At 35.0% G+C, this 26,552-nt stretch overlaps 2 protein-coding genes across 2 annotated transcripts; both read right to left on the bottom strand.

Annotated features, from left to right (window-relative positions):
- Nucleotides 1-5,093: 5,093 nt before the first annotated feature.
- On the bottom strand, nucleotides 5,094-11,348 carry LOC132903928 (gustatory receptor for sugar taste 64f-like). Its single transcript, XM_060953442.1, has 9 exons — nucleotides 11,315-11,348; nucleotides 10,776-10,952; nucleotides 9,982-10,142; nucleotides 9,284-9,406; nucleotides 8,585-8,739; nucleotides 8,008-8,067; nucleotides 7,043-7,205; nucleotides 6,448-6,537; nucleotides 5,094-5,172 (listed from the first exon to the last, which is right to left on the bottom strand). The coding sequence occupies exons 1-9, from the start codon at nucleotides 11,346-11,348 to the stop codon at nucleotides 5,119-5,121; spliced, it is 1,017 nt and encodes a 338-aa protein (XP_060809425.1). The 3' UTR covers nucleotides 5,094-5,118.
- A 5,409-nt stretch (nucleotides 11,349-16,757) lies between these two features.
- On the bottom strand, nucleotides 16,758-22,764 carry LOC106139886 (gustatory receptor for sugar taste 64f-like). Its single transcript, XM_060953433.1, has 10 exons — nucleotides 22,670-22,764; nucleotides 21,731-21,753; nucleotides 20,994-21,224; nucleotides 20,454-20,530; nucleotides 19,862-19,993; nucleotides 18,864-19,006; nucleotides 18,466-18,513; nucleotides 17,880-18,042; nucleotides 17,333-17,419; nucleotides 16,758-16,808 (listed from the first exon to the last, which is right to left on the bottom strand). The coding sequence occupies exons 1-10, from the start codon at nucleotides 22,762-22,764 to the stop codon at nucleotides 16,758-16,760; spliced, it is 1,050 nt and encodes a 349-aa protein (XP_060809416.1).
- Between the last annotated feature and the right edge of the window lie 3,788 nt (nucleotides 22,765-26,552).

The raw sequence follows: 26,552 nt of genomic DNA, 5'->3' as shown, positions 1-26,552 counted from the left end.
AAGTTAGGTCGTATAACAAATTTACATATGCTTAGAGATACAGAGCTTCGGTGGTCGAGTCGGTAAGATGCCCGGTTAAAATGCGTCTACCAATGACTATTTTTGAAGTTATGCACATTAGTTTGAATACTAACCGATTTTACGGTAAGAGAAAACATTGTGGGGAATCCTGCACATTCAGGAATTCCTGAACTGAACTCACCCAATCTAGGATCCATGGTCAAAGGCATACCCCGGGCTCCTCTTTAGAATGGTGAAGATGCAACCGGGACTAAAGCCTGGATGAATTATACGTAGAGGTAGAAACCTCCTATTTTAAAATCGGTTAAAAGTCAAAACCCAGGGAACATCGGGTGCATACTTTATACGTTATCTCGTAAGCCCTCAATTCCATTCGCTTGCTGCCCGAAAGCCCGAGTTGCATGGTTTTTAACAGATATATGAATATATTAGAAAGGGCAAGACAATAATTTACTTTTTTCATTTTAAAATTATATAGTTCCTAACTGCTACATAGTCATTGTGGCGTTTAGATAAAACATCGCTGGTAAGAGAGATAATTAAAAGATTCAAAGAATTACTACGTCAACCTTTATAAAGACTATTTTTATAAATTTTAAGAGAGCGTGGGTTAAGACAAGAGATGCAGCAGGTAGTCCAAGGGCCAGGACCATAAGTCATAAGCCCTGAGAATTAGACAGTATTTTTTTCATTCATTAGCATCTGCTTTATTGGCTTGATAGGTTTCTAGTTCATCGCTTGCAAGAATCCCAAGTGAATTGGCCTTGATACAATTTGCCGTGTGGTTCCCGGCACTTAAGAATAGGATCACTCCATATATGGGACATAAATGGAGTGATCCTATGGATGTCGTAAAAGGGGACTAAGGAAAATGCTTATAAACTTGGGATTTTTTTTTTGTAAGCGATGTGCTAGCAACCAGTCATTATCTGAATCTCAATTCCATCATTTAGCCATTCAGCTTATGGTGGCCTTACAGTATTTTCAAGACTGTTGGCTCTGTTCATCCCACAAGCAATATAGACGTAACTATATGTATGTATTTACCATTTGCTGGCATACACGGTATAGATCTGACTAGCTATTGAACTATCGAGTTTTTTTTTTAAATCTGATAACATTTCTATAATAGCATAACTCTATTTAAGGTCTTCAGCGTGCAATGCTGAAAAGATATTTCTTTAAAAAGATGTTCAAAATTATTCGAACATTTTCTTATCAGCTTCAGGAAAATATATTTATATATGTATTCTTTATAATATAAAGACTACCATGGGGTCAAGCAGAGCACCTTTGTGTGGGTGACACTACATAATAAAAATATCTTCACAAAATTGTTTCAAACATGGAATCGTCCAAATATAAGCATAGACTCTACCACACCATATCATAGGTCAGGTCAAGAGTAGCCGAAACCAACCAAAAACCTAAAAAGCGTTAGGGATTTATGAAAATTCGTTAAAAATTTATCATCACTCGCTCATTCCATTACCTCGCCGAATTGAGACCACCAAAATATATTCAAATTATGAAAAGAACAGAATCGGACTTTTGATAAAAATATATTCCAAATTTTTTACTGTTTATTTAACTATATATATAAAAGTGGATAGTTGACTGACTGACAGATCAACGCATAGCCCAAACTGCTGAATCATTTGAAATTCGACATTATAAATTCCTTATTTTGTCAAGAGGTGCAATAAAAGAAGATTTTCCGAACTTACACGTCGAAATGGCAATAAGCAAAATTTTTCACTGTAAATTGTTTACTTAAATAAACAAGATTTAGTCGGCATGAAATTTTATTTTACAAAAATGTTATAAATAGTTGTAATGTGACCAACTAAAATGTGTAAGAATGACGCTAGAGCGACATCACTTAACTTCGATATTTATTACTGAGGGTCACATTTATAATTTAAATATTCTGCTCTAGAGGGCTGCTAATTAACCGTATCTAATCAGACGCAACGCATTTTTTACTACGTTTATCTCCGTCTGAAATTGGCCTCAATTTTGTTGAAATTACATTTCTTTTTCTGTATTTTTAATAAATTTTAGGATCCGTATCTTTTTACATCGACTTGGGTTGTTAATCATTTTGTAACTTGTTTTGTATCTTCATCAAATAGGGGACGTCCTGGAGAAGGATTAGGTCAAGATTACTCCTAATCTGCGATCTTGCATGAAGAGAGTTAATGAATGTGAAACGAAATATGCAACATCTGTCTTAGTTTTTTTAACTTAATATAAAAATAAGTTTTTACTGCCTTCTTTTTTCAAGTTAAATAATCGGCATGAAAAACTGTAGAGACTTCATACATCTGCTTGGATGCACTAAATGCAAATCTGTAAAACCAAAATAAAACCTTAATCAAAGATTTATAAAAAAAAAACTGTTTTTACGCCATCTTTTCTATCGTCAATATCCCAATTAATATTATAAATGTGAAAAGAAGTTTGTTTATTTAATCTTCACGCGTCACCTACTGAACCAATCTTCTTGAAATTTTGCGTAAATTATATTTTATAATTAAGAGTCTGTAGAAAGACATATACTTTTCATCAAGGTAAAAACTATAGTTCCCGTCAGATTTCCGAAAAACCTGTATTATTTTGTAGATGGCGCTAAATTCGCGCGTTTAAAGATTAGTAATTCATAAATATTAAAGTTAAAGTTAAAGGAGTGGGAAGGCCTAGAAGAACGTATCTTTATCAAATTAAAGACGTCCTGGCAAACCGCCGAGCTTGCACGAAGAGAGTTATGTGGATGAAGCGAAGGAAGTAGGTATACAGAGATCGTGGCAAGTGGAAAGATGAAATCTCTGCCTACCCCTTCGGGAAAAAGGCGTAATTTTATGTATGTATGTATGAAAGTTACTATCAAAGTCTCAACACTGATTCTTCAAAGCCGAATCGTCTTACCCAAATTCTCTAAGCAAATGGCACGCCTTGCATGACATTGGTTCATGAACAACTGATACCCTCTTTTGTATCGACTATACATCATGCATACTGGTTCCACATCGTCACTAGATAGATCCACACAGACTTGATCACAAGGGTCAAACTCATTAGGTTTAAATTTTGATCGTCTATTATTAGATGCATTTGTTTTATTATTTTCAGTGCCCTTTTCACCTGATAACGCTTTCTCATTGTCAACAAACTTTATTTTGTTTTTAGATTCTTTATTTGAACCCGGCGTTTCTGTACCTGGTTCTTTATTTGAATTTGGCGTTTCTGTTTCTAGAAATTCTGTAACTTGCGCTTCTGTATTGTCATTTTCTACGCTTGCAACACTTAAGTTTTCATCGAAGCCAATTTTGTTATGGTCTTTCCTATGGCTGACTATGTATTTTTCATGAGAAAAAATGAAACCTGTGTCATTTCCTATGGTCACTGTGTTATTTTTTATAAATATTGTGCCTTTATCTACAGAAAGACTAAGTTTCCCTAGAACCAGTGATAAAACATTATAAATTAATTGTACACAAAAAGAAAGTCGTAGTTTTAGGAAAACTGATTGTTTACAAAATATATACATATCATCATATAATCACGTCTACATTTCTTGCGGGGTAGACTGAACCAAGTCTTGAAAAGACTGATAGGCCACGTTCAGCTGTTTGGCTTAAAGATAGAATTAAGGTTCAAATAGTGACAAGTTGCTAGCCCATCGCCAAAAAAGAAGAATCCCAAGTTTATAAACCTAACCCTTGGTCACCTTTTACGACATCCGCGAGAAAGAGATGGAGTAGTCCTATTCTTTTTCTGTTGATGCCGTGCATCACACAGCAAAGTTTTAAAAAATAATTGCAGCATAAAGCTTTATTTACCAATTTTTATTACTGTGCACATACAAAACTGAAAATGTACAAGTAAAATATAAATAAATAAAGTTTTACATGTGATTTTCAAAATATGTGACATTATTTAAAAAAATCTATACATTTATAAGTAAAGTAGTTTACTTTTTACGATACTATAAAATTACGCATAAAAAATTGGTTTTCAAGTATGATAAAATGTAAACATATTGAAAAAAATATTTTAAAGGAACATTTTAATTTTTAAAATTGAAGAGCTCTGATGTGTATCAAAATTAAATTGAACGAACGTTAAATGAAAAACATTAAATTGAAGCTACGGTAACAATTAACAATGTTCTTATTTATCTATTTTAAAATATCTTATTTTAAACTAGAATACGCCTTTTTTAAACTAAAATCTTACGTATCTTGATCAAATTAAGGAAATCGCCGAGCTTGCACGAAGAGAGTTATGAATGTGGATGAAGCGAAGGAAGTATGCAGAGATCGTGGCAAGTGGAAAGATGAAGTCTCTGCCTACCCCTCCGGGAAAGAGGCGTGATTTTATGTATGTATGTAGAATACGCCTCGGGAATTTGCGTGCGTAACACAAAAATGTTCGCAAAATTCCCTTTCCCGCCGGAATTTCGGGTTTAGTGTGGTCATGTCGAGAGGATGAATGAGAACAGGTTGACTAAGCAAATGTACAATTGAAGTGTGAATGGGACTATTGGAGTGGGAAGGCCTAGCTAGACTAACGTACCTTGAGCAAATCGGAGACGTTCTAGCAAAAGGTCTGGTCAAGAGTACCCAAAACCGACGAGCTTGCATGAAGAAAGTTATGAATGTGGATGAAGCGAAAGTAGGTGCAGGGATCGTGGCAAGTGAAAAGATGTGGTCTCTGCCTACCCCTTTACGAAAGAGGCGTGATTTATGTATTTCGGGAAATCCTCCCTCAATGCACCAAAATCGGGAATCTACATGCCATCCGTATTTGCGTTTTGGGTGTTAATTACGCTTGTCTGTGACACCAGAGGTCCCGGGTTCGAATCCATGATGAGGAACGAACCATCTCTGATTGGTCTGGGTCTTGGATGTTTATCTATATAAGTATTTATTATAAAATATGGTATAGTTGAGTTAGTATCTCGTAACACAAGTTTCGAACTTACTTCGAGTGTAATTTGTCCCATATATATTTATTTATCTATCGGTCAATCAATCAGTGTCCTTTTACACTGATAATGATGATATGTTCCCTAAACTAATGATGACATCATATTTATCCGTCAAATTGTAGCAAAACCAATTCGTATGTAACGATGGTGCCTGCTACCTGAAAGAAGGAAAGTTCATTTTTTTTTTTTCTAAAAAAATTAAATCTTAACAATTAACATGAAAAATAATAATATGATCAATCATATTGTATTATGATAATATCTGAACTAGATGAATGTGCCTGTTTTCTTAGTCGCCTTTTACCACAAACAAATAGTGACGTCTTAATCCCTAGCGGGGTAGACAGAGCCCACAGTCAGACTGAAAGGCCACGTTCAGATTGAGCTTCAAAAAGTGACGGGTTGCTTGCCCATCGCTTATCCCTTAGTCGCCATCTACGACATCCATGGCAAAGATGTGGAGTGGTTCTATTCCAAAGTGTCGGAAACCACAAGGTATGAAAGTAACTAAGGTAAAATAAAACTTGAAATCAGTCACGTCTCTCCAAGGCACATTAGCTGAATAAGGGGAGGTTTTATAGCTCTTTGTCTAATTCGGAACATCAAACAAATTGGATTTTTATCGAGTTTTTCGATTCCTTTCTCTTCGAGTTTTTCGATTTTTACGAGACCTTTCTCGATTAGGTCCGGCCCGGATATTGACGGATTGGGCTTAATGTAGGTACTTTCACCAAGTATTAGGCGGAATATGCAAATGTTACGAAATGAATTAATTTTGAAAATTTCCTTTGCATGTTATGTTCCCGAGAGTTTTTGTGAAGTGCCGTGTGGCTCCCGGCGCTTAAAATTAGTAAAAGCGACTAAGGGAATAGGCGAACAATCATCTATTGCAAACTATTATGCTGGAAGCGAAGAAAAAATATGTATGTGTCATCTGCTTCCCTTTCCGTGCAAAAAGTAAAAGTCAATAAAAGGAAAGGCTATTCTTCTTTTAAGCGTTGGGCTAGCAATCTTTCAATCTTATTAGCGGGTTAACTATTTTAAAATACATTTGAAGAACAGTTTGTTTGGTAAACTTATTTCTTTCAATAATTAATCAATTAAGGGCAATCTATACTAATATTATAAAGCTGAAGAGTTTGTTTGTTTGCTTGCTTATTTGAAGTGCTAATCTCTGGAATTACTGGTTCAAATTGAAAAAATATTTTTGTGTTGAATAGACTATTTATTGAGGAAGGCTTTAGGCTATTTAACAAAAAATGCAACTATTAAGAGGGAAGAAATAATGGAAAGAGTGAAAAAAACGGAGAAAACTATTCATCCTTGAGGGTTTCAATGATGCGCAAAATAACTATTCCACGCGGGCGAAGTCGCGGGCCCAGCTGGTATTGAATTAACGCCTAAAAGGAACTAATAAAAAAGTACCTACTTACCGATAAAATTAGACTCCTTTTGATATGGAAAAATTGAAGGCCACTCAAAGCTACGACATCCGAATGTATTTCCTCTACAAATCTTTGTATCTGAAAAATTGTAAGTGATTGGGTCCAAGTTTATTTCGTCAGAATATTGGCATGACCATCCTCCATCCGCCATTTTGTACGTGGATGTAATAAATGGTGACTTAGAAAGTGACATAAGCTTCTATACTGGTTGGTATGGTAAAGTAAAAAGGAGAAATCTACACGTAAACCAGCTGCTTTTTTATCGCAAATTTCAAATGTCGATTAAGGAAAAGTGTTCAGACAATTCTTGACAATATCACTAAGTTAATCAAGATATTGTTAAGTGAAATTTCACCCGTTATTACCGTTGGCTCTGTCTACCCTTACGAATCCCACAGAGCTAATGACAAAGACATGACATTTTGGTGCATATTTTATTAAATGTGTTATTTTATGGTCGTTACAATTAGTTTGAATGAATGTACAAAAAAAAACAATTTTCGTTTCTTTACATATGTCTCTAAATTGTACCCTCATAATTTGAAGCACAGCAAAAAGAAGGAGATGAAAGTTAAACACTTACCTCAGTGCAATAAAACTGTGACGGGATATCAAACAATACATTTATTGGTTGCGACGCCGCAGAATGGACCCTCGAAGCAAGAAGCGAGACGGTCAAGAACCGGCAGATGATGAGTGAAATTGAGAATGAAAAATATACTGAGTACTCGTACCCATGGAACGGACTGAAAAGGAATTGAATTTGCTTTAATATCAAATCAAATCTAACCGACCAAATCTTACCTGTGCCGTGTGGTTCCCGGCACCAATACAAAAAAGAACAGGACCACTCCATCTCTTTCCCATGGATGTCGTAAAAGGCGACTAAGGGATAGGCTTACAAACTTGGGATTCTTTTTTAGGCGATGGGCTAGCAACCTGTCACTAGTTGAATCTCAATTCTATCGTTAAGCCAAATAGCTGAACGTGGCCATTCAGACTTTTCAAGACTGCTACCCCTACAGGCTCTGTCTACCCCGCAAGGGATATAGACGTGACCATATGTATGTATGTGAAATCTTACCGCCAGTGAAGCATAAAATTGACCAAAATACTTTTATTGTCAGTCCATGCTTCCGATGATATTAAAAAAAAAACAAAATTTATTAATCAGATCAGGTTCCTAGGCGAGTTTGCAGAGTAAGATAGGTGTCGCTCTGCGTAAGGACTTTAGTTACCCTTTTTAAATTGATATTTCAAACTTGGACTAATTTCTAGGAGGAGGATGTAATGAGCACTAAAGCCAAAGAGCAATTAATCAACTTGAAAGATAACTTGTGATTGGCGTTCTGTAATCAACAATCGCGTTCGACTTTTAACACACCGCATTTCTAAAAGGGGTCTACAAAAGCGTCGTCCTACTTATTTGAATGCAAATTGTACTTCCGAAATGAACAACAGCTGTGTAACAATGAATTCTTTTCTTTAGCATGATTGATATTAAAAAAAAATGCTTATTTTTTTTTTTCATTTTTCATCTTCACTTACCCGCTTGGATAATTAGGGCAGTCTTCAATTGGTAAACGTTCCTTTGCAGTCACACCGTTTCTGGAATAAATACGTTTTGTTAGGTTAAGAGAAACGTATTTAAAAAAAAGGAACCGACCTAATAAGCAGTGCCCACGAACCTCTGAGTCTATATATTTGAAATTTGATATGTGGTTTCTTAATAAGAGTGAATTTCTCGTATTCTGCGTGACGAAGAAAGTGATGAATATAGATAAAGCGAGAGAAGTATGCAGATCGCGTGGCAAGTCTGATTACCCGTGTTGGAGAGATGCGTGATTTTATTATACCTACATACATAATCACGTCTTTCTCCCTTATGGAATAGACAGAGCCAACAATTTTGAAAAAATTGAAAGCCCACCTTTAACTATATAGCTTAGTGATAGAATTGAGATTCAAATGGTAACAGGTTACTAGCCTTTCGCTAAGAAGAACCCCAAATTTATGAGCATTTCCCTTGATAGACTTTTACAATCTGCTCGGGAAGAAAAGCATCTGACACGCGCAATATTTTTCTTTGCTACCGGACAAGCATGAAAGATTTTATGAAACTTACTGTAAAACATTGTAAAGCTGAAGACAGATAAAAAAGAGATGGTTGGAAAACGACACGAAGGTTATGCCGCTGATGATGTCATCAAACAGACGGACCAATCGCGTGGCGCGGGTGTAGTCCTCCCTCACTGACCCCCAGAACCACGGCTGATATGACTGAAAAAAAAAACACAAAGTGAAGGAACACATCATTGTTTTGTTTTGTAGGAACACATCATTGTCATTTGTGTTGTTTTGTATGTTTTACTCTTATGGTGCAATAAAGAGTTTTATCTATCTATCCATCTATCATTCATCATGGATAAGATCCTGGAATGGATGAGTCAGGTTCACATGGAGCCATTCCTATCTGACCCCCGGAACCTTTTGGGAAGCCAGCGAGCCAAGCTCATATTGGATTATGATTACACATTCAGTTGCCTGAATGTGCAGGTTTCCATCCGATATTTCCCTTTAAGTCAGTGCATAGGTTAGAATTCAAACTAATGTAACTTTGAAACTATTCAATAAAATGGCCGAGGTTTTTATGCGCACGCGTTTTAATCTTACCGATTCAACAACGGACACAAAATAGAGACAGGCTTAAATGTAAATTACACGAATTGATCTAGACATGCCTAGGCAGATGTTCATGTCGCAACAATCTAAGAAGAGAAAGTGATATACATAGAAAATACAAAGAAGAAGTACACGCATTTACCTTTTTCTGAGCTGATTCTATTTTCTCATTGATTTTATCGAAAATCGATATCAAATACAAACTGATGCATACAATAAATATATCTGAGTAGTTCCAGTTTATCGTTGTTATTGAAGTCAAAATCTGAAAAAAATGTAGGTATAATAATAATCATAATGTGGAAAACAAACATATATAGGTATATATAACAATATAGACTTGGTCCCAGAGAAATCAGAATAACACCATAATGCTTATTTATTTATTTGTTTGTAATAAAGTACCATTCTCATATAAAAAAAATGTTATGTTTGTCTGTGGTCGTTTGAATGTGTCCATAGTTATTATACACGGTCAAAACAGCATAGCTTACATTTTTCTGGAAATTCCCAAGGACCCGAAGCCTTAAGCAAAAGCTATTTTTATGACAAACATTTACAACACATTGGTGTCGTGTGGTTCCCGGCACCAATAGAAAAAAGAGAATAGGAGCACTTCATCTCTTTCCTATGGATATCGTAAAAAGCAACTAAGGTATAGGCTTATAAACTTGGGATTCTCCTTTTAGGCAACGGGCTAGCATCCTGTCACTATTTGAATCTGAAATCCATTATTAAGCCATCCAGTGGCTTTGCAGTCTTCTCAAGACTGTTATGGCTCTGTCTAGCCCGCAAGGGATATAAACGAGACTCTATTTATGTATATATGTTAAAACTTACCTGTACAAGAATGCCTAGAGGTAACGAATAAGGCACGCCAGCACCAAAAAGCCAGTTGTAATTAACAAGACAATATCTCCTGTACACGTCCTGAAGCTTTCCTTGCGGTGTGCAGTCCAAAATATGTGCATATGTTGATAACTGAGATAGGATGTATTCAACTGAAATAAACTTTTTAACTAATAATTGCAAAATCAAGTGGTAAATACTAATATAAAGTCTGCAATGTCTGAATTAGCAGTGGGTTCTTTAATGTTGATAAGGAAATTTATAAAAATTATTGCGTTCTGCTATGATTAGTTCAATTGACACATAATAAATAAGCTGCCGTGTGGTTCCCGGCACCAATACAAAAAAGAAAAGGACCACTCCATCTCTTTCCCGTGAATGTCATAAAAAGCGACTAAGGGTTAGGGCTAGGCGATGGGCTAGCAACCTGTCACTATTTGAATCTCAATTCTATCATTAAGCCAAATAGCTGAATGTGGCCATTCAGTCTTTTCAAGACTGTTGGCTCTGTCTACCCCGCAAGGGATATAGACGTGACCATATGTATGTATGTATACATAATGAAAGAGGACACAGATTGACTGAAATATGAACTTAAAGTCAAAATCACTGCGTGGGTCAGACTCAATCAGACTTGAAATTTTGCAAACATATTTCTTATATGGTTTAGGTGCTGGTGCACTAAGATTATTACTCGAAAGTTCCGCGACAACCATCACTGTATTATTTGTCAAATGAAGTAGCTTAATTAAAAAGTTTAAAAACAAATAAGTTTATTTGCTTACATGACGCTAACATGAGTAATATTATAGCAGCCACACTAGACCTAATTTTCAACTGGGGGTCCACATATTCATCCAGACGGCTATTTGTAATCTCACGAATCACACTTGGCCATTTCGTAGCAACACGGATGAACAAAATGGTAGTTATGCTTGTGGAGGAGAAGAATGAGACGAAAGCTGTAAATTTAATAGGATTAGGGTAAACGGCGCATTAATTTTTTTTTAAATGTAACTTACGTGTGTACTGTGTGTGTACTGTTTTGTTTAAGTGAAACTTCGCGAAAATTTTATAATTTTCAATGTGATTAGGATTGCATACAACGTAAAATCAATGTTAATTAGTAACGTGACCGATTTTTGAGCTGCTGATATATTAAAGCTATTAAATATTTTATTTCTAATTGTCAGAAGCTTTAAAATAATTAAAAAAAAATTTTTTTAAGTTTAAAAAAAAAAATTTTAAACATTTTAGTTTAAAAGCATCTAAAAATAAATTATATTATTAAGCTGCATTTGTAAATATAATTAAAGCTTCTTACCCAATATCTTTATAGTAATAGCATTTTTGCACATTTTATACAAACATAGGACTGTACCCAGTATTTGAAATGAACAAAGGAAAATGCTGTAAAAATATTTCCACGATAAAAATTTAAACCTGAAATGAAAAAAAAATATGATAAAGTAATTATTCAGCAGTTTAATTAAGGCTTTTTTCTCTAGCCCCGAATAGTAGAAACATACATACATACATATGGTCACGTCTATATCCCTTGCGGGGTAGACAGAGCCAACAGTCTTGAAAAGATTGAATGGCCACGTTCAGCTATTTGGCTTAATGATAGAATTGAGATTCAAATAGTGACAGGTTGCAAACCCATCGCCTAAAAAAGAATCCCTAGTTTGTAAGCCCCTTTGTATCCCTTAGTCGGCTTTTACGACATCCATGGGTAAGAGATGGAGTGGTCCTATTCTTTTTTGTATTGGTGCCGGGAACCACACGGCACAATATGGAATGGCACGGCAGATAGTAGAAAATTAGTTTAATTATTAATGTTATGCAATTGATTTCGTCGAAGCGGGATACATGGCATACATACAAAACGTCACTATATTATTAACGTCTTTATTCCATAGATAGACAGATTCAACAGATTTGAAAAGGAAGGCAAAAATGTCATATAAATTAACAGTATTAAAAGGCCATGTTCTGTGTGACTTGATGATGGAATTAAGATTGAAATAGTGACTTATATACGTTTTTAACAGCCTCTATGGGCGTCAGGCTCAAACTCTACAAAAATATTTGATTAAAATAGCTTAATCTTCCTCATCCAATTTAATTTACCTCATCAATTTGAAGTCTCTTTGTAATATTCCCATGACGGGGTTCAAGCCTAGAAACTGGCCAATAACAATAACCACTTTCATGGACTTCAAAAATAGCTCATCTTGGTCTTCAGGTGAAGCTCTTTTAAATTGGACATCTGTAATCATAAATACACAACATGCATACATATATTGCGGCTTTACACTTAACGGGGTAGACAGATTCGAAAGTCTCGTAAAGACTAAAACGTAAGCTGATGCTGAATGACAGGCCAGCCCATTTGAAAGCGGTTCGGTAGTTTTGACGAAAAAGACGGACAAACACACTTTCACACCGAATATGAATACAAAAAACTTACTTGTAATATCTGATACGGTGTCTTCTTCAAGATTAACACTATGGATACGATTACCTCTAAAAAAAATCATTGATAATTACAAAAATGCATCCTATTAATATTAAAATCTCAATTAAAACTTTGGTACAATTTGTAACTAAATTAAGTACCTATGTAATAAAAGTCTTTAGAATCTTCGTGAATAGGTTGTTAGCTAAATTTTAGTTTTATTTTTAAAATATTTACCTAATCTTCAATACAGTATTTTCATTAGAGGGCTCTTTTAAATTAATAACTTCCAGTTCTTTATAAACTTCCCAATTAGTGGGACCTAGAAAGAAATAAAAATTACACTTAAAAAGAAACCAAAGAATAAGTAGTAAAATTATAATAATGAAACTTAAAAAAGTTTCAAAAACTCAATAAATTATTATTGACCGAGCGAGCGAAACAAGTCAACTTGAGGCGAAAACACATCATTACATAGTATAAAACAAAGTCGCTATTTTAGTCTGTTTGTCTGTATGCTTAAATCTTTAAAATTACGCAACGGATTTTGATGCGGTTTTTTGTAACAGGTAGAGTGATTCAAGAGGAAGGTTTTTATGTATAATAACATTTATAATTTCGCACCCGTGCGAAGCCGGGGCGGGTCGATTGTTTTTTATATGTTTGTATGTAGGTAATGATGAAATTTAAAGGTATATGGATATTTTAATATATTTTGAGATATATAATGATTATGAGATATTTATAATTTTGTTAAATAATTTTGTTAATTTCGCGGGCTTTTGTACTTTCAACTTATTTAACACGAATGATATCGTTAGTGTATCGTTTAGTTCCTTAAGCATAGGACCTTCTTATCACTTTTTGTTGATGTCGTGAAAACAAGCTTTTATGATTCTTGTTAGAACACGGCATGCAGATTTTAGTGAGGGAAATCATCGTGAGGAACATGCAGGTTACTGGGTCTATAATTCACCGGCAGAGTTTGCGGAGGTCAGACCTCAGCCTTGTGTTTATAACCTGACTTATCTAATTTAGAATTGTGGACATATAAGTAAGTCTTTATACAAATTTCTGTAGTAACTAGGTACATACCAAACATATTATTTTTTCCATTATCTTTCATTTCTGATATCTGTCGATGTTTTACCTCTAAAACTATAACGCATACTGACAGTTCGTAGCCACTATATACTAGTACCGTTATCAAAACATAAATATTTTATGCGATCAATTTATTCACTTCAATAAACGATTATCATAGTAACTCTAGTGGTGTTTTACGGTGGTCAATAAAATATCGACACGTGCGTGTGTGTCCCGCTATCTGATAATTGGACCACTCATGTGCTATAAGGTATAAAAAAATTACATACATACATACATATGGTCACGTCCATATCCCTTGCGGGGTAGAAAGAGCCAACAGTCTTGAAAAGACTGAATGGCTACGTTCAGCTATTTGGCTTAATGATAGTATTGAGATTCAAATAGTGACAGGTTGCTAGCCCAACGCCTAAAAAAGAATCCCAAGTTTGTAAGCCTATCCCTTAGTCGCCTTTTACTGCATCCATGGGAAAGAGATGGATTGGTCCTATTCTTTTTGTATTGGTGCCAGGAACCACACGGCACTATAAATTTTTTTTTAATAATAATATATAAATATAATTATTTAGTTTGAACCCATATAAAATCTCTGTCAGACCCAATAGTCTACTGTTAGATAATGCTTGCAGCATTAAGTCCGCCAATAGTGTTATATATTTGTATTTTATGCAATGAAGTTTAAATACTCGTAAATAAATAAAAAAATAACTTCAGAAAGTTCATTTAGACCTCTACACCAAAGCGGTATGAGAATCACACACGCACACCAAAGCACCACCATGCAGGAAGGATGCGATATGGACAAAAACGCAAGAAGTCATAAAGAAATCATAAAATGTTTATAAAATTAGAAGACATTTTCATACATGCATATATGCCGTTTTTATGTAAATTTTGGATATAGTGACATCGGTATTACTATTCCACCGCCTAAACGATGAATCCCATTATTTCCCTTGATTGGTTTTGACAATTTGTACGACAACATTAGGCAGCTTTAAAGTTCAATGTCCGAAGAATTTGACTTGAAATTCTGAATGTCAGAATTACAAGTCGAGCATTATGTCCACCTATTATTGTGTGCTATACATTTTAACCTACGAAGTTGACGCGAGTTGAATTACAAGATTACCGCACCGCCCCAGGTTCGAAGCCATTTACATTTCAATATCAAAGGCCACAGTTTATGTTAATATTGCTGAGGATATTGGTACGATTTATATTTCCCATTGATAGCCATATAAATAGACTAGACAACGTCCTGGTAAAGGGACAACAATTAAGGACGTCCTGGTAAAGGGTCAGGTCAAAAGCATGTGGATGAAGCGAAGGAAGTAAGCAGAGATCGTGGCAAGTGGAAAGAGGTAGTCTCTGCCTACCCCTCCGGGAAAGAGGCGTGATTTTATGTATGTATGTATGTAGACAACGTCCGTAAAAATTTCAATCTCCATTTACGCTGGAATTTCGGCGAATACTCTTTTAGTGTCATCCCTTGACCACATAAAGAACTTCCGCGCTAAATTTCAAATTTCTCAGAAATACATATAAGCTGTGCATCTATATGGTAGTTGATTAATCAGTGTTAACTTTTATATTTGAACCTCGATTCTAGTTCAAAGCATTTGAATATCTGTAACCGAGTAAGATAGGGAAATTAGGATACATACATATACATATGGTCACGTCTATATCCCTTGCGGGGCAGACAGAGCCAACAGTCTTGAAAAGACTGAATGGCCACGTTCAGCTATTTGGCTTAATGATAGAATTGAGGATTAAAATAGTGACAGGTTACTAGCCCATCGCCTAAAAATTAACCCCAAGTTTGTTAGCCTATCCCTTAGACGCCTTTTACGACATCCATGGGAAAGAGATGGACTCGTTCTATTCTTTTTTGTTTTGGTGCCGGGAGCCACACGGCACTAGATAAATCAACCGTTGAGGAAACCAAGGCTAGTATTAAAACAAAACGTTTGGTCTATTTCAATAGCAGTTCAAGACAGTTAACTCAGATTAAGGTATGAAGGCTAACACTCTGTAACTTTATCAAAAAGTTTGTAAATCGGAATTAAGTAGCTGTTATGTTGTTTCTATTTGAAGTCGACTTTGAGAGTTTATGTGAGGAGGTTACGACTTTGTTGCACAGTTCTCTGATTTATCTTCTCCATTTTTAACATATCCACATAACACGTCTCTGTCCTTAACGGGGAGTACGTGAGGTACATGTTGGGACACCTGCATATTCAGGCAATTTGAGACCATAATCCAAAACGGGTTAGGTTCCCCTGCAAAGGTTACGGAGGTCAGATTGGGGTTTCCTCGTATAAAAACCTGACTCACCCAATCCTGAATCATGGTCAAACAGGCGCACGAGTGGCTCCTCTCCAGAGAAGTGAACCAGAACTAACACCGGGAGAAAGAAGAACAATGAAAGCGTGATGTTACAAGTCGTGGCAAATCAGAGTGACCAAAAAAACTCATCTTTTGCAGTTCCCCGATAAAATATATGACTCAATTTTTGCACGCCTTCATTAAGCAATGAAGTGATAAAGCAACAATGTAACTGTGACCTGGCAAAGAAGTACATCGTAAAACAGCCATTATAACATACAATGTTAGGAACGGACGTGTTGGCTTAGTTTACTACGTGTTTGGTATTAAAATGTTGGTTTTATTTGTACAACTAAGCCGTTGACAGGGCTAAGTAGGGTTGAGTCGAAGCATTGTAGCATAATGAATAATGAATGATACTTTTTAAATTAATATGATTATACTCGTAGCTACACTTAGTCGGTTCCTCATTGCTAAAATTTTGACTGTTCTCAAGGTTGTTGACTTTTCATCGTTTGTGTATCTGGCGAATACTAGTGTCATATTTGTCAGGCCGCTTCATAAAGACATCTGATGATGCTCTACGAATTTTTGACACTTGTGGTGACACTATAAGCAATCTCGGGTGTATTCCTTGGATGGGTGATCCAAGGACTACACCCGAGATTGCTTATAGCGCGTATGCGCTTTAAATGCCATTAGACGAATAGGCTTCTTCATTACTTTTAGGATGACATAAGAAATGAAAAATAAGAAGGTTGTAAGAATTCTTTACTGGAGGTAGATTTACAAATAAGAACATCTCCTTTCTCCGTTAAAAGGTCCCAAAAAGACAGGCTTTTATTTAGATCTGAGTAAAAAGCTTGTTTTAATGAAGCTGCAGCATTACTAGCTCGTATGTTACTATACTTCCAACGACCTGTAAAAAAATAATACGCAATGATTTTTTAACGAAAACTTACGCATGTGTAATAAAAAAATACTTTGAACCAGCCACAGAATTCCCATAAATATATGTATATATATGGTGGTAAGTAGGTACTTGTAAATGTGTCGTCACAAATAGTCATTTTGATATGACACCGTGACGTTTTAATCAACTTCTTATTCTTCATCCTGGCTATAGTCCCGGTTGTATCCTCACCACGATACTATACTAAGCAACACCCTTATTCACCCTTGCTCTGCTCCAGAGTGGTATGAACTTACGCCCTTGACCGTGGATCCTGGATTAGTTGAGTCAGGTTTTTACACGAAGCGACTCCCGTCTGACCTCCGTAACCTCTGCAGAGGAACCTAACCCGTATTGGAACACATGGCTACTCATCCAGTTGCCTGATTGAGCAGGTTTCCTCACGATGTTTTCTCTCACCGTAAGTGCGATGCAATAATGTCCTATGTTATTCCGATAAAGTCTTAATTCTATCCAAGTAAATAACTAACCTGAAGAAGTATTGGACGAGTAACAAAAAAGAATAGTCCACTCATTGCTACCGGAGTGTACTCAATTTGCATACGAAAACGTCGAACCTGTAAATTATAAGACAAAATAACATACACATTTTCACGTATTGAATCTAAAATGTCTCTATATAATACCATTTCTTCTCTCACCCCTGGATTGCGTAAAAGATGATTGATTTGAAAGGCAATTTCAAAAAAGGCATTACTAAGGGAAAGGCTACTAAACTTGGGATACCTTTTATGCGATGGTCTAGCAACGTGTAACTATTTGAATTTCAACTCCATCACTAAAGCATACAGCTGAACGTGGCTTTCCAGTATTTTCAAGACTGTTTTCTCTGTCTACGCCGCAAGAGATATACAATTGACTTTGTGTATACATATTTTAATTGTTTCTGATTATATTTGAAGAGGTTCTACAGTATTTATTACTTGGGGACAGTTTTAATAGGCCTCCCCTGGCGTTCTCAATTTAATCCACTGGTGTATTTGCTTAGCTAATTTTTGTATTTTTTTATAAACTTACCTCAAGACAATAATCAGAAGAAGGCACTGTATCCAAAGCAGCTAACGGCATTTTGGCAACCAAGTTCACATTAGCAGCCAAAAGAGACGTGATTACGAACCTCAACACCAGATAAAGGAATGAGAATACATAATACGTTATGTATTCTGGCGATTGTTTGATTCTAAAAATAAAGAAGACTTTACAGTAATAAAAAAATAAGTACTCTATAGTCCTCAAAGCAGTGATAATTAAAAAAAAAACGGTCAATCGTTCCAATTTTTTTGTCTTTAAAATTGTCGTCATTTACTAAAAATCTCGTATGGTTTCCGGAACTTTAGGATACGATCTAAAATAAACATCCATATCATCCCCATAGATATCGTTAAAGCCAAATAAGGGAGGGGCAAATGCAATTGAGATTCTTCTTGTAGTCGATGGGCTAGCAACCTGTCACTATTTGAATCTGAATCCCATTATTACGCCATGCATCTGAACGTGGCTATTCAGCCTTTTCGGGACTGTTGGCGCTGTCTACCCCGCAAGGTATAGACGTGATTATATGTAAGTGTGTGATTTTGAAAATATATTATTTCCAAATACTCACGTGTTGACAATGTCTTCATCACAGTCAATTACTTTAAGGTGTGTGGTTCTGGAAAGAAATCAAATTTATTTATTTTTATCAGCTGTTGTTCGCGAATTCATGAAGCATTTATACTCCACCGATTGTCCTGAAACTAAGTATATGTTAATTGTATGAAAATTACACACACTCACTCGCTCACAATTAAAGCTTGTCAAGAAATAAAAAAATGAAAAACTGATTGACTGACTTATAAACGCACACCGCTGGGTAGCGATTTACAAATTTGGCATGTCCTTTATGTGGTTAAGATGTTCATTATGACAGGATTTTCCAAAACTCCTCCTGGAAAGAAGGTTTACGAGCTTTTTCGCGGGAGAAGCCGCTGTCATACTCTAGCATAAAATCTTATTTCTTACTTCAATGTGTGGAACAGCTGCGTACAGATATAAAATATATAGGTGACGAAAGACTGTAGGATGAAGACTGACAGCCTGGCGTCCACTTGTCTTACCAGCTCGACTATATGCGAATAGTGAGTGCGAAGGCGCTCCCAAGACATGTTATTCTGAAATAGTTCAAAATATAAGTTTATTATCCTACTACTATTATAAAGGCGAAAGTTTGTATGGATGTTTGTTACTCTTTCACGCAAAAACTACTGAACCGATTACCATGAAATTTGGATGTAGGTAGCTGAAGACCCAGAATAACACATAGGCTACTTTTTATCCCAGAGTTCCCGCGGGATTGATAGGGTTTCCATGCGGACGAAGTCGCGGGCGGCCTCTAGTAATATATAAGTTTATTATAATAGTCCAAAATATAATATAAGTGCCGTGTGGTTCCCGGCACCAATACAAAAAAGAATAGGACCACTCCATCTCTTTCCCATGGATGTCGTAAAAGGCGACTAAGGGACAGGCTGACAAAGTTGGGATTTTTTTTTAGGCGATGGGCTAGCAACCTGTCACTAGCTGAATCTCAATTATATCATTAAGCCAAATAGCTGAACGTAGCCATTCAGTCTTTTCAAGACTGTTGGTTCTGTCTACCCCGCAAGGGATATAGACGTGACCATATGTATGTATGTATAAGTTTATTGGCTGGTTAATTTTAGGATAAAATGTACCCCGTATGTTAACATTAGTTTATACTCTAGCTAGTATACAAAAATTTCTTAAAATCCGTTCAATAGTTTTTGTGTTAAAGATTAACTAACACATACACATATCCTTACAAACTCTTTCATTTGTAACATATTAGTAGGATTCCCAACCTTAAATTTATGAGTTTTTACTATGCGTCTGCGCCATAACGTACACATATATAGTAGAGGTGTGATTTGAATACCTCCATATACGCATCAAGAATTTGAATCGGGCACCTTAACAACTATGATAACCATTTAACTTATGGCTTTTATACTCACTTGGCGATTGTTGATAACCTTATTTAGGTCTTGAAAGTATGATATCAAGTATATGCTGAAACATATAGTAAGCACATCTGTAAAATTCCACAGGAATGTTGTTTGAAAGTTCCCGACCTGCAAAAAATTGCAAAACCTTACTTATTAACATTTTGAAAAACAAAATATTTATCTCCATTTCTTGAAAAAGTTATCGAGGAAAAGAGACTATCTCAAATGATTACTGCCGGACGAACTGGAAGTACACTTTATTTTGAAACAAGCACAGTAAGGTTTAATGAAACTTTATAATGTTACAATATTAAAAAAAAATTATATTAATTGTACTAACATAGACCCATCCGTCAGTAGAAAAATTCGCGGAAAAATGTGCTCATATTATTTTTTTTTGTAAGTGGCCAATCATAACCGTTTAAATAAAAACAAAATTTGTAAAGAGGTTACTGCAATTTATAGGTTATTGAACAAGGATGATAAATAAACTTTAATTTACCTTAAAAATAACACCGGCGATGTGACTATATGTCATGTTTCGAAAATAAAACGGTGCGCAGTAGGTAAAATATTTTTCAACAACTATGCTGAAATCGTTTGAAGATGTTTTGCATTTTGTGATAAGGTACACCGCATATATCATCGATAAAATGTGTTCCACTGAAAAAAAAAACAGAACAACATACATATTATATTCAACTGAATTAAAACTACAATTTAATAAGAAATAGTCTATACCCACATTTCTTTTTCAAGTTCTTTTCAGTTAGGAATTTTCAGAAACAGGTCAAATTTAATAGGCATTATTCTAATTTAAATCTACCATTTAAAATCATTTTATTACTTCCATGACGGAAACAAGAACTTGTTAAGTTCTTTCCCCACTTTTAATACCTTTGCGTGCACCTAAAGACTGTGAGAAACATAGTCCTACGTTCAAATATGTATTTAACACAAAAAGTTGGTGAGAGAAGCAACCGGTACACACTATATTTTTCCATCAAATACATTAAAGATCTAGATTTAATTTTATTTAGATTAGTTTGAAACTAATACTACACACAAAATAACCATAATAAGTACTCTTTACAATGTTATGTCTTATAAATACTTTTTCTCTTACCCAAAGCCGCAATTAAGACGCAGAAGGCCATCACGTTGCAGTATTTGTCTGTTTTATTTGACGTTCGTATCTCCTGAAGTTGTTGCTCGATTTCCGTTACCTTGTTTATGAATATAGGCCACTGCTGGGCCAGGCGAGCCAACATGATAGTGGAAAATAATCCAGTTGCATAGAATATAAATTCAGCTGTATATATTAGAAAGAAATAGTATATTATTAGGCAGTGGACGTCTTAAGGCTTAAATGATGATGATGATGATGTAATATTAAGTGAACTGCTTAATAAGTTTCTTTGTGTTTCACATACAGATATGTATATGTACATTCAAAATTATTTAGAAATCTTTTTCACTTTTGTGTGACTGATTTTTTTACGGTTATTTCAAAAATAAAGCCAAGGGAATTCCCCTGAATAATCACAAATATTTAATGAGAGCCTTTTTTTCTTGGTTAGTGTATAACCTCGGATTTTTTCAAATAGTTGGGGACTCAACCGGGCTAGGTCTAACGCTAGAAGGATGAAGATCGCATTATGCAACCTCAACAGTGCAACTTTTTTAATTTGTGCAGAGAGAAAATAAATAAAGTGCGTTTCAAAGAAACTAAAAAATCCGATTGTTCCGTATTGTACACATACTTACAAACGATAGGAAGTGACAAATCATTGTCAATCAACCATAAAGATATTAATATCGTCGAGATACATACAAACAAAACTGTCCACAAGTAATAAATACTGTAGAACCCCTTCAAGTAATATCTGAAACAATTAAAACATACATAGTATATATAGTATAGTCGGAGGTGGAAGACCTAGACGAACGTATCTTGATCAAATTAAGGACGTCCTGGTAAAGGGTCAGGTCAAAAGTACCTTGCATGAAGAGAGTTATGAATGTGGATGAAGCGAAGGAAATATGCAGAGATCGTGGCAAGTGGAAGGAGGTGGTCTCTCCCTACCCCTCCGGGAAAGAGGCGTGATTTTATGTATGTAGTCTATAGAGCCATGATACTTGAAAAGACCGAAAGGCCACGTTCAGCTGTATAGCTAAATGATGGCATGAACATTCAAATAGTGACAGATTACTAACTAGACCATCGCCTATAAGACGAATCTCAAGTTTATTATCATTTACATTAGAAGCCTTTTACGTCATCCATTGAAATGATATGGAGTGTTCCTATTCTTAAGTGCCTACAGGGTGCAGTAATACTAAATAAATGTGACGTGTAGTTCCCAGTACTTTAAAAAGAACTTCCTATGGGTTTTACCAGCTTTTACCATTCAACTGTAAATATTAAAAAAATGTATAATATTTTTATTCAGTGGACGTCTTATGGCTGAAATAATGATGATGATATAATATTAAATGAACTGCTTAATAAGTTTCTTTGTGTTTCACATAAGATATACATTCAAAATCATTAAAAATCTTTTTTTCAATTCTCATGTTCTTCTTCATGTTCTAATATTGATAAGAATCCGCTGCCAAGATTGCGTAGGTCAATAATTAATAGTTAGGCTAATCTAGGAACCATGGTCCTAAATTGTAGTAGGATCCTAGATTGGGCATACCCCATACATTGGCAAACCCCTGGGCTCCACCCTTGAGTGGGAGGATGCAACCGGGACTAAAAGCATGAGGAAGGAGTTAACCAGTTACCAAATGACTTACCTGAGTCCAGATATTGTAGGCTTGTCTAACCCTTCCACTGGAAAGAATCCTGCCCAACGACATATGCGCATTGAGAATCGGAGACATTCGTGCATTTGACTTTTGCTATATGCATGAACGTCTTGTACTTTTGAGCTTAAAAATAGATAATAATCAACTTAACACAAAATATCGCTCTTACATGCATTATTATAATTATGTCTATATTCCTAGCGGGGTAAACAGTACCAATAGTCTTGAAAATATTGAAATGTAACGTTCAGCTATGTGGCTTAATGATGGAACTAAAATTCAAATGGTGACAGGTTGCTAGCCTATCGCTTACAAGAAGAATCCCAAGTTTATTAGCCTTTTCCTTAGTCACTTTGACGATACCCATGAGAGAGATGTGATGATATTCTATTATGCCGGGAGCCACACGGCACTTTTATTTTAATCAGGCTTCAGACCTCTAACATAATATATTTAGCGGAGACTAGAGAGTTTGAAATTGAATATAGTAAACGCTATAACAAAAAAAAAATTACAAATTTTATTAAACGGACATAGTACAACAAACAGTTTTGATAAAATCCTTATAAACCAGTAGCAATTTTTTGGAAAAAAAGTCCACCTATTCTAGTAATTATTAAAATACTTAGAAATATAGCGTGCGTGATACGCGTAATAAGGGTAGTTAAGGTTACGAACTTATACTGTATCTGTCAAGATTAACAAGTTGTTCAGTAATTAATTACACTGTTATCACAACGATTGTATGTATCAATAAAAATATAATATTTACTTTGTATTAAGTCCCGTAAAATAGTTATTTTTCTAAACACTCATGACTTAATCTTTACTTGTATTCAAATATCAAAATACTGATGTATGTGAATTTGATTCATTATAAAGCGATTGATTATATCCAAATATATTTGACGGTGACATATGACATTATTGTTTTATGTTATTTGTATGTTTGTTTATATGTTAATACGCGGTAGTATTCTCTAAGTTTTGGACAAGAAGAGAGCAATAATTTGACGAATAAAATAACCAACCAATCTCCAAAAAAGTATTAAATTATGTAGATGTACCGAAAAGGTTTAGGATCTACATCGGAAAAAGCGCTATTTTAATATAAACGAGTTATTTTCAGTCTAATCAGGTTATTGGATGTATGATATTAAAAAATATATATATTTTAATGGTTTCCAGTTTCTAAATATAATAATAAAAAATCCAAAATAAAATAATATTTTTTTTACCATTGTATTTATCTACCCCGTGAGGGCTTGTAGGAGACAAAGACTTATATATCTGAATTATCTCATTGTTCAAAAAGAAAATGATTATATGTTCCAGCCCCCGTAGCATAGCACACGCTACGCCGTTTTTATCGCGCGATAAACTATCTCTGTTCGTTTTCATGTCATAATAAAAGTTTTTAGCGCGATTTAAACGGCGCGTCGCGCTTGCCTTGCTATAAATGCTAATGGCACGTTCAGTCGCATTCTAGTGGTTGTTATAGTTTTTTTAAGAAAAGTGAGGAAATTTTCAAATAAATACCTGAATTATTTTCGTCGCCAGAATATGTACATATCACCTGTATTGTGATAAATGACCTCCTGTGTTGAAGTTTCATTAGTAATATTGACATATCAAAGCACAGTGTGGGCACAGATAATGAATATTGTTGTGTGTTACGAGTATAGTGTTTGTTTTAAGTTCGGGCTACATCCCTCTTTCCACGAAATTTAATTAAAATTCAGGATGAGTTTTTTCAAAACATTAAAACAATTACTTATTCAGTCCCAAGGCCCGGCAAAATGAAACAGGCCGGATATGTTTTCTTCTGTTTAAAATGTATACGGGGTTTGCTTATAAAATAAACCTTGGGAATCGCCCAACATTAGGTACAAACAAAAAATAATAGAAGTGGAACTCATTACTTGTTTTAGACAACAAGAATTTGATAAATTAATTGTAAAGATTCCGAATTTAAAAATAGAACGTTAATCGTTGAAGTTTAAAGTTAAATTACTATCATATTAAAATATATATACGAGTATATAACTTCTTCTGGTATTGAACGTACATTTACATATACATGTTCAGCTTTAAGTTTAAGTCATTTGGCCTATCTAATTTTAAAACGCTAAACCTAAAGGCACGGCGCAACTGGTGACATTCTGAAATTTATAAGGTGTCCATGCGCGTGAAAAACTATCGCTGTCCCGTTTCACGTCATATTAAAAAGCGAAACAGCAATACGTTATTGCGGCTGGTGGTGTAATAAACATGGTGTGTGACATATGCGTCTCATCCCGTGCAAATTATAAAAGTCAATTAACGGATAGGCCAACAAACTTGGGATTTTTACTATTAAGCTTATTCACTATTAAGCTACTGTTGGGATTTTCCGATGTTTTCACGACTGTCGGCTTTGTTTACCCCGCAAGGCTTATAGACGTGATTATATGTATACGTATGTATGTATGAGGGAGGGAAGACTAGAGAAAAGAGAAGATTAAAGACTGAATATGGTAAGATTTATAGTTCGTGGTTTCACGTATCGGAACTCTGACCCTATCAAGAGTGCTTTGTAAGTTGTACATTTGTAATCTATTTACTTTGTGCCCACTCTGTCAAAGTTAAACAGAAGTTATCCAACTAATTTTATGTGTGGATTGCCATAAACGCCGCTTATCTCGGGTTTTCGACCGTCATTTGCCGTGGTCCAAGTAGAAGGCGTTAGCCCTACGACCGCCATAGATTAAGACCGCCATTGGCAACTCTTTGGATTTCTAACTCCTGATGTTATCCCCGACAACATGCTTATCTATCTGGAGAGGATCGTGGGCCTTTAAGTTGTCTGTTAGAAACTACAGGCGTCCAAATTTAGTCATAAGTTTTAAACTTAAAAAGAACGCACGTATGTATGTCAGATTTACGTGTAATTTTCGAAATAAATTTTGAAATTTTGAAAGATCCGAAGGATAAGTAATAGTTTCAAATTCATAATTTTATAAAAATAAAAGATTTTGGCGACCTTTGTACAGACCTTCAAGAGTAACATCACTTTTTCTAAAATTCGATGGATAAATGAGGGGAAGTCTGGACAAACGCTAGTTAATTAATAAATTACCTTAATTTAAATTGTTAGTGATGTCTCATTTGGTGTAAAGTTTAAGATAGAAAATACTTAACCTTAAAATGCATAAGTCACGTGTTTAGGTTCCTTTTAAATGTATAAGAACAGTGGTTCTAAGAAAAGTGAAAAACTTTGAACATGATACAACAATACTGCTTGGAACTCTAAAACTCCTTTAGCCTATGACTTGTGCCAGCAAAAAGCATTAAATTTTGTATGTATACAGTCGCTAATTAATTCAGACAAGGTCTTCAGGGTACGTAATACGAACAACTTTTCCATAATAAAGGGAAATGTCCCATTTGAGTGTTTTGACCTGACAGTGAACCTGCGTTTATTTTCAAGTACTTACCTGGTTTCTCTTACGATTTTATTCAAAAGAATTTTGTACTATGTTACCTTGAACTTACCACGTATTTGACTTCTCATTTCGTAGCTGTGTAGGTAATTAAAGTTTCATTAACTAACTGATCATTCTAAGCTGAACGTCATGTTAAATTATATTAAAATCATTTCTAACTGTTTTTCGATACAATGACAAAAAGTGATCATAAGAACGTAGATAAAGAATGTTAAAACAACATTCTCAAAATACTTTAAAAGTAAATAATGCTTGTAAAAAAAAAAGTTCAACAATTTCGCCGAAACAAAAAAAAAGCAGAAAAATACAGCGCCAATATGTTATTTTTGTGCCGATAATCAGTGATTTCTAATAAAAAATAGTGTCGTTCAAAAGTAAAATTAAAA

The sequence above is a fragment of the Amyelois transitella genome, chromosome 4, assembly GCF_032362555.1.
Source record: "Amyelois transitella isolate CPQ chromosome 4, ilAmyTran1.1, whole genome shotgun sequence".
NCBI lineage: Eukaryota > Metazoa > Arthropoda > Insecta > Lepidoptera > Pyralidae > Amyelois > Amyelois transitella.
This window is presented reverse-complemented; position numbering and strand designations above follow the sequence as displayed.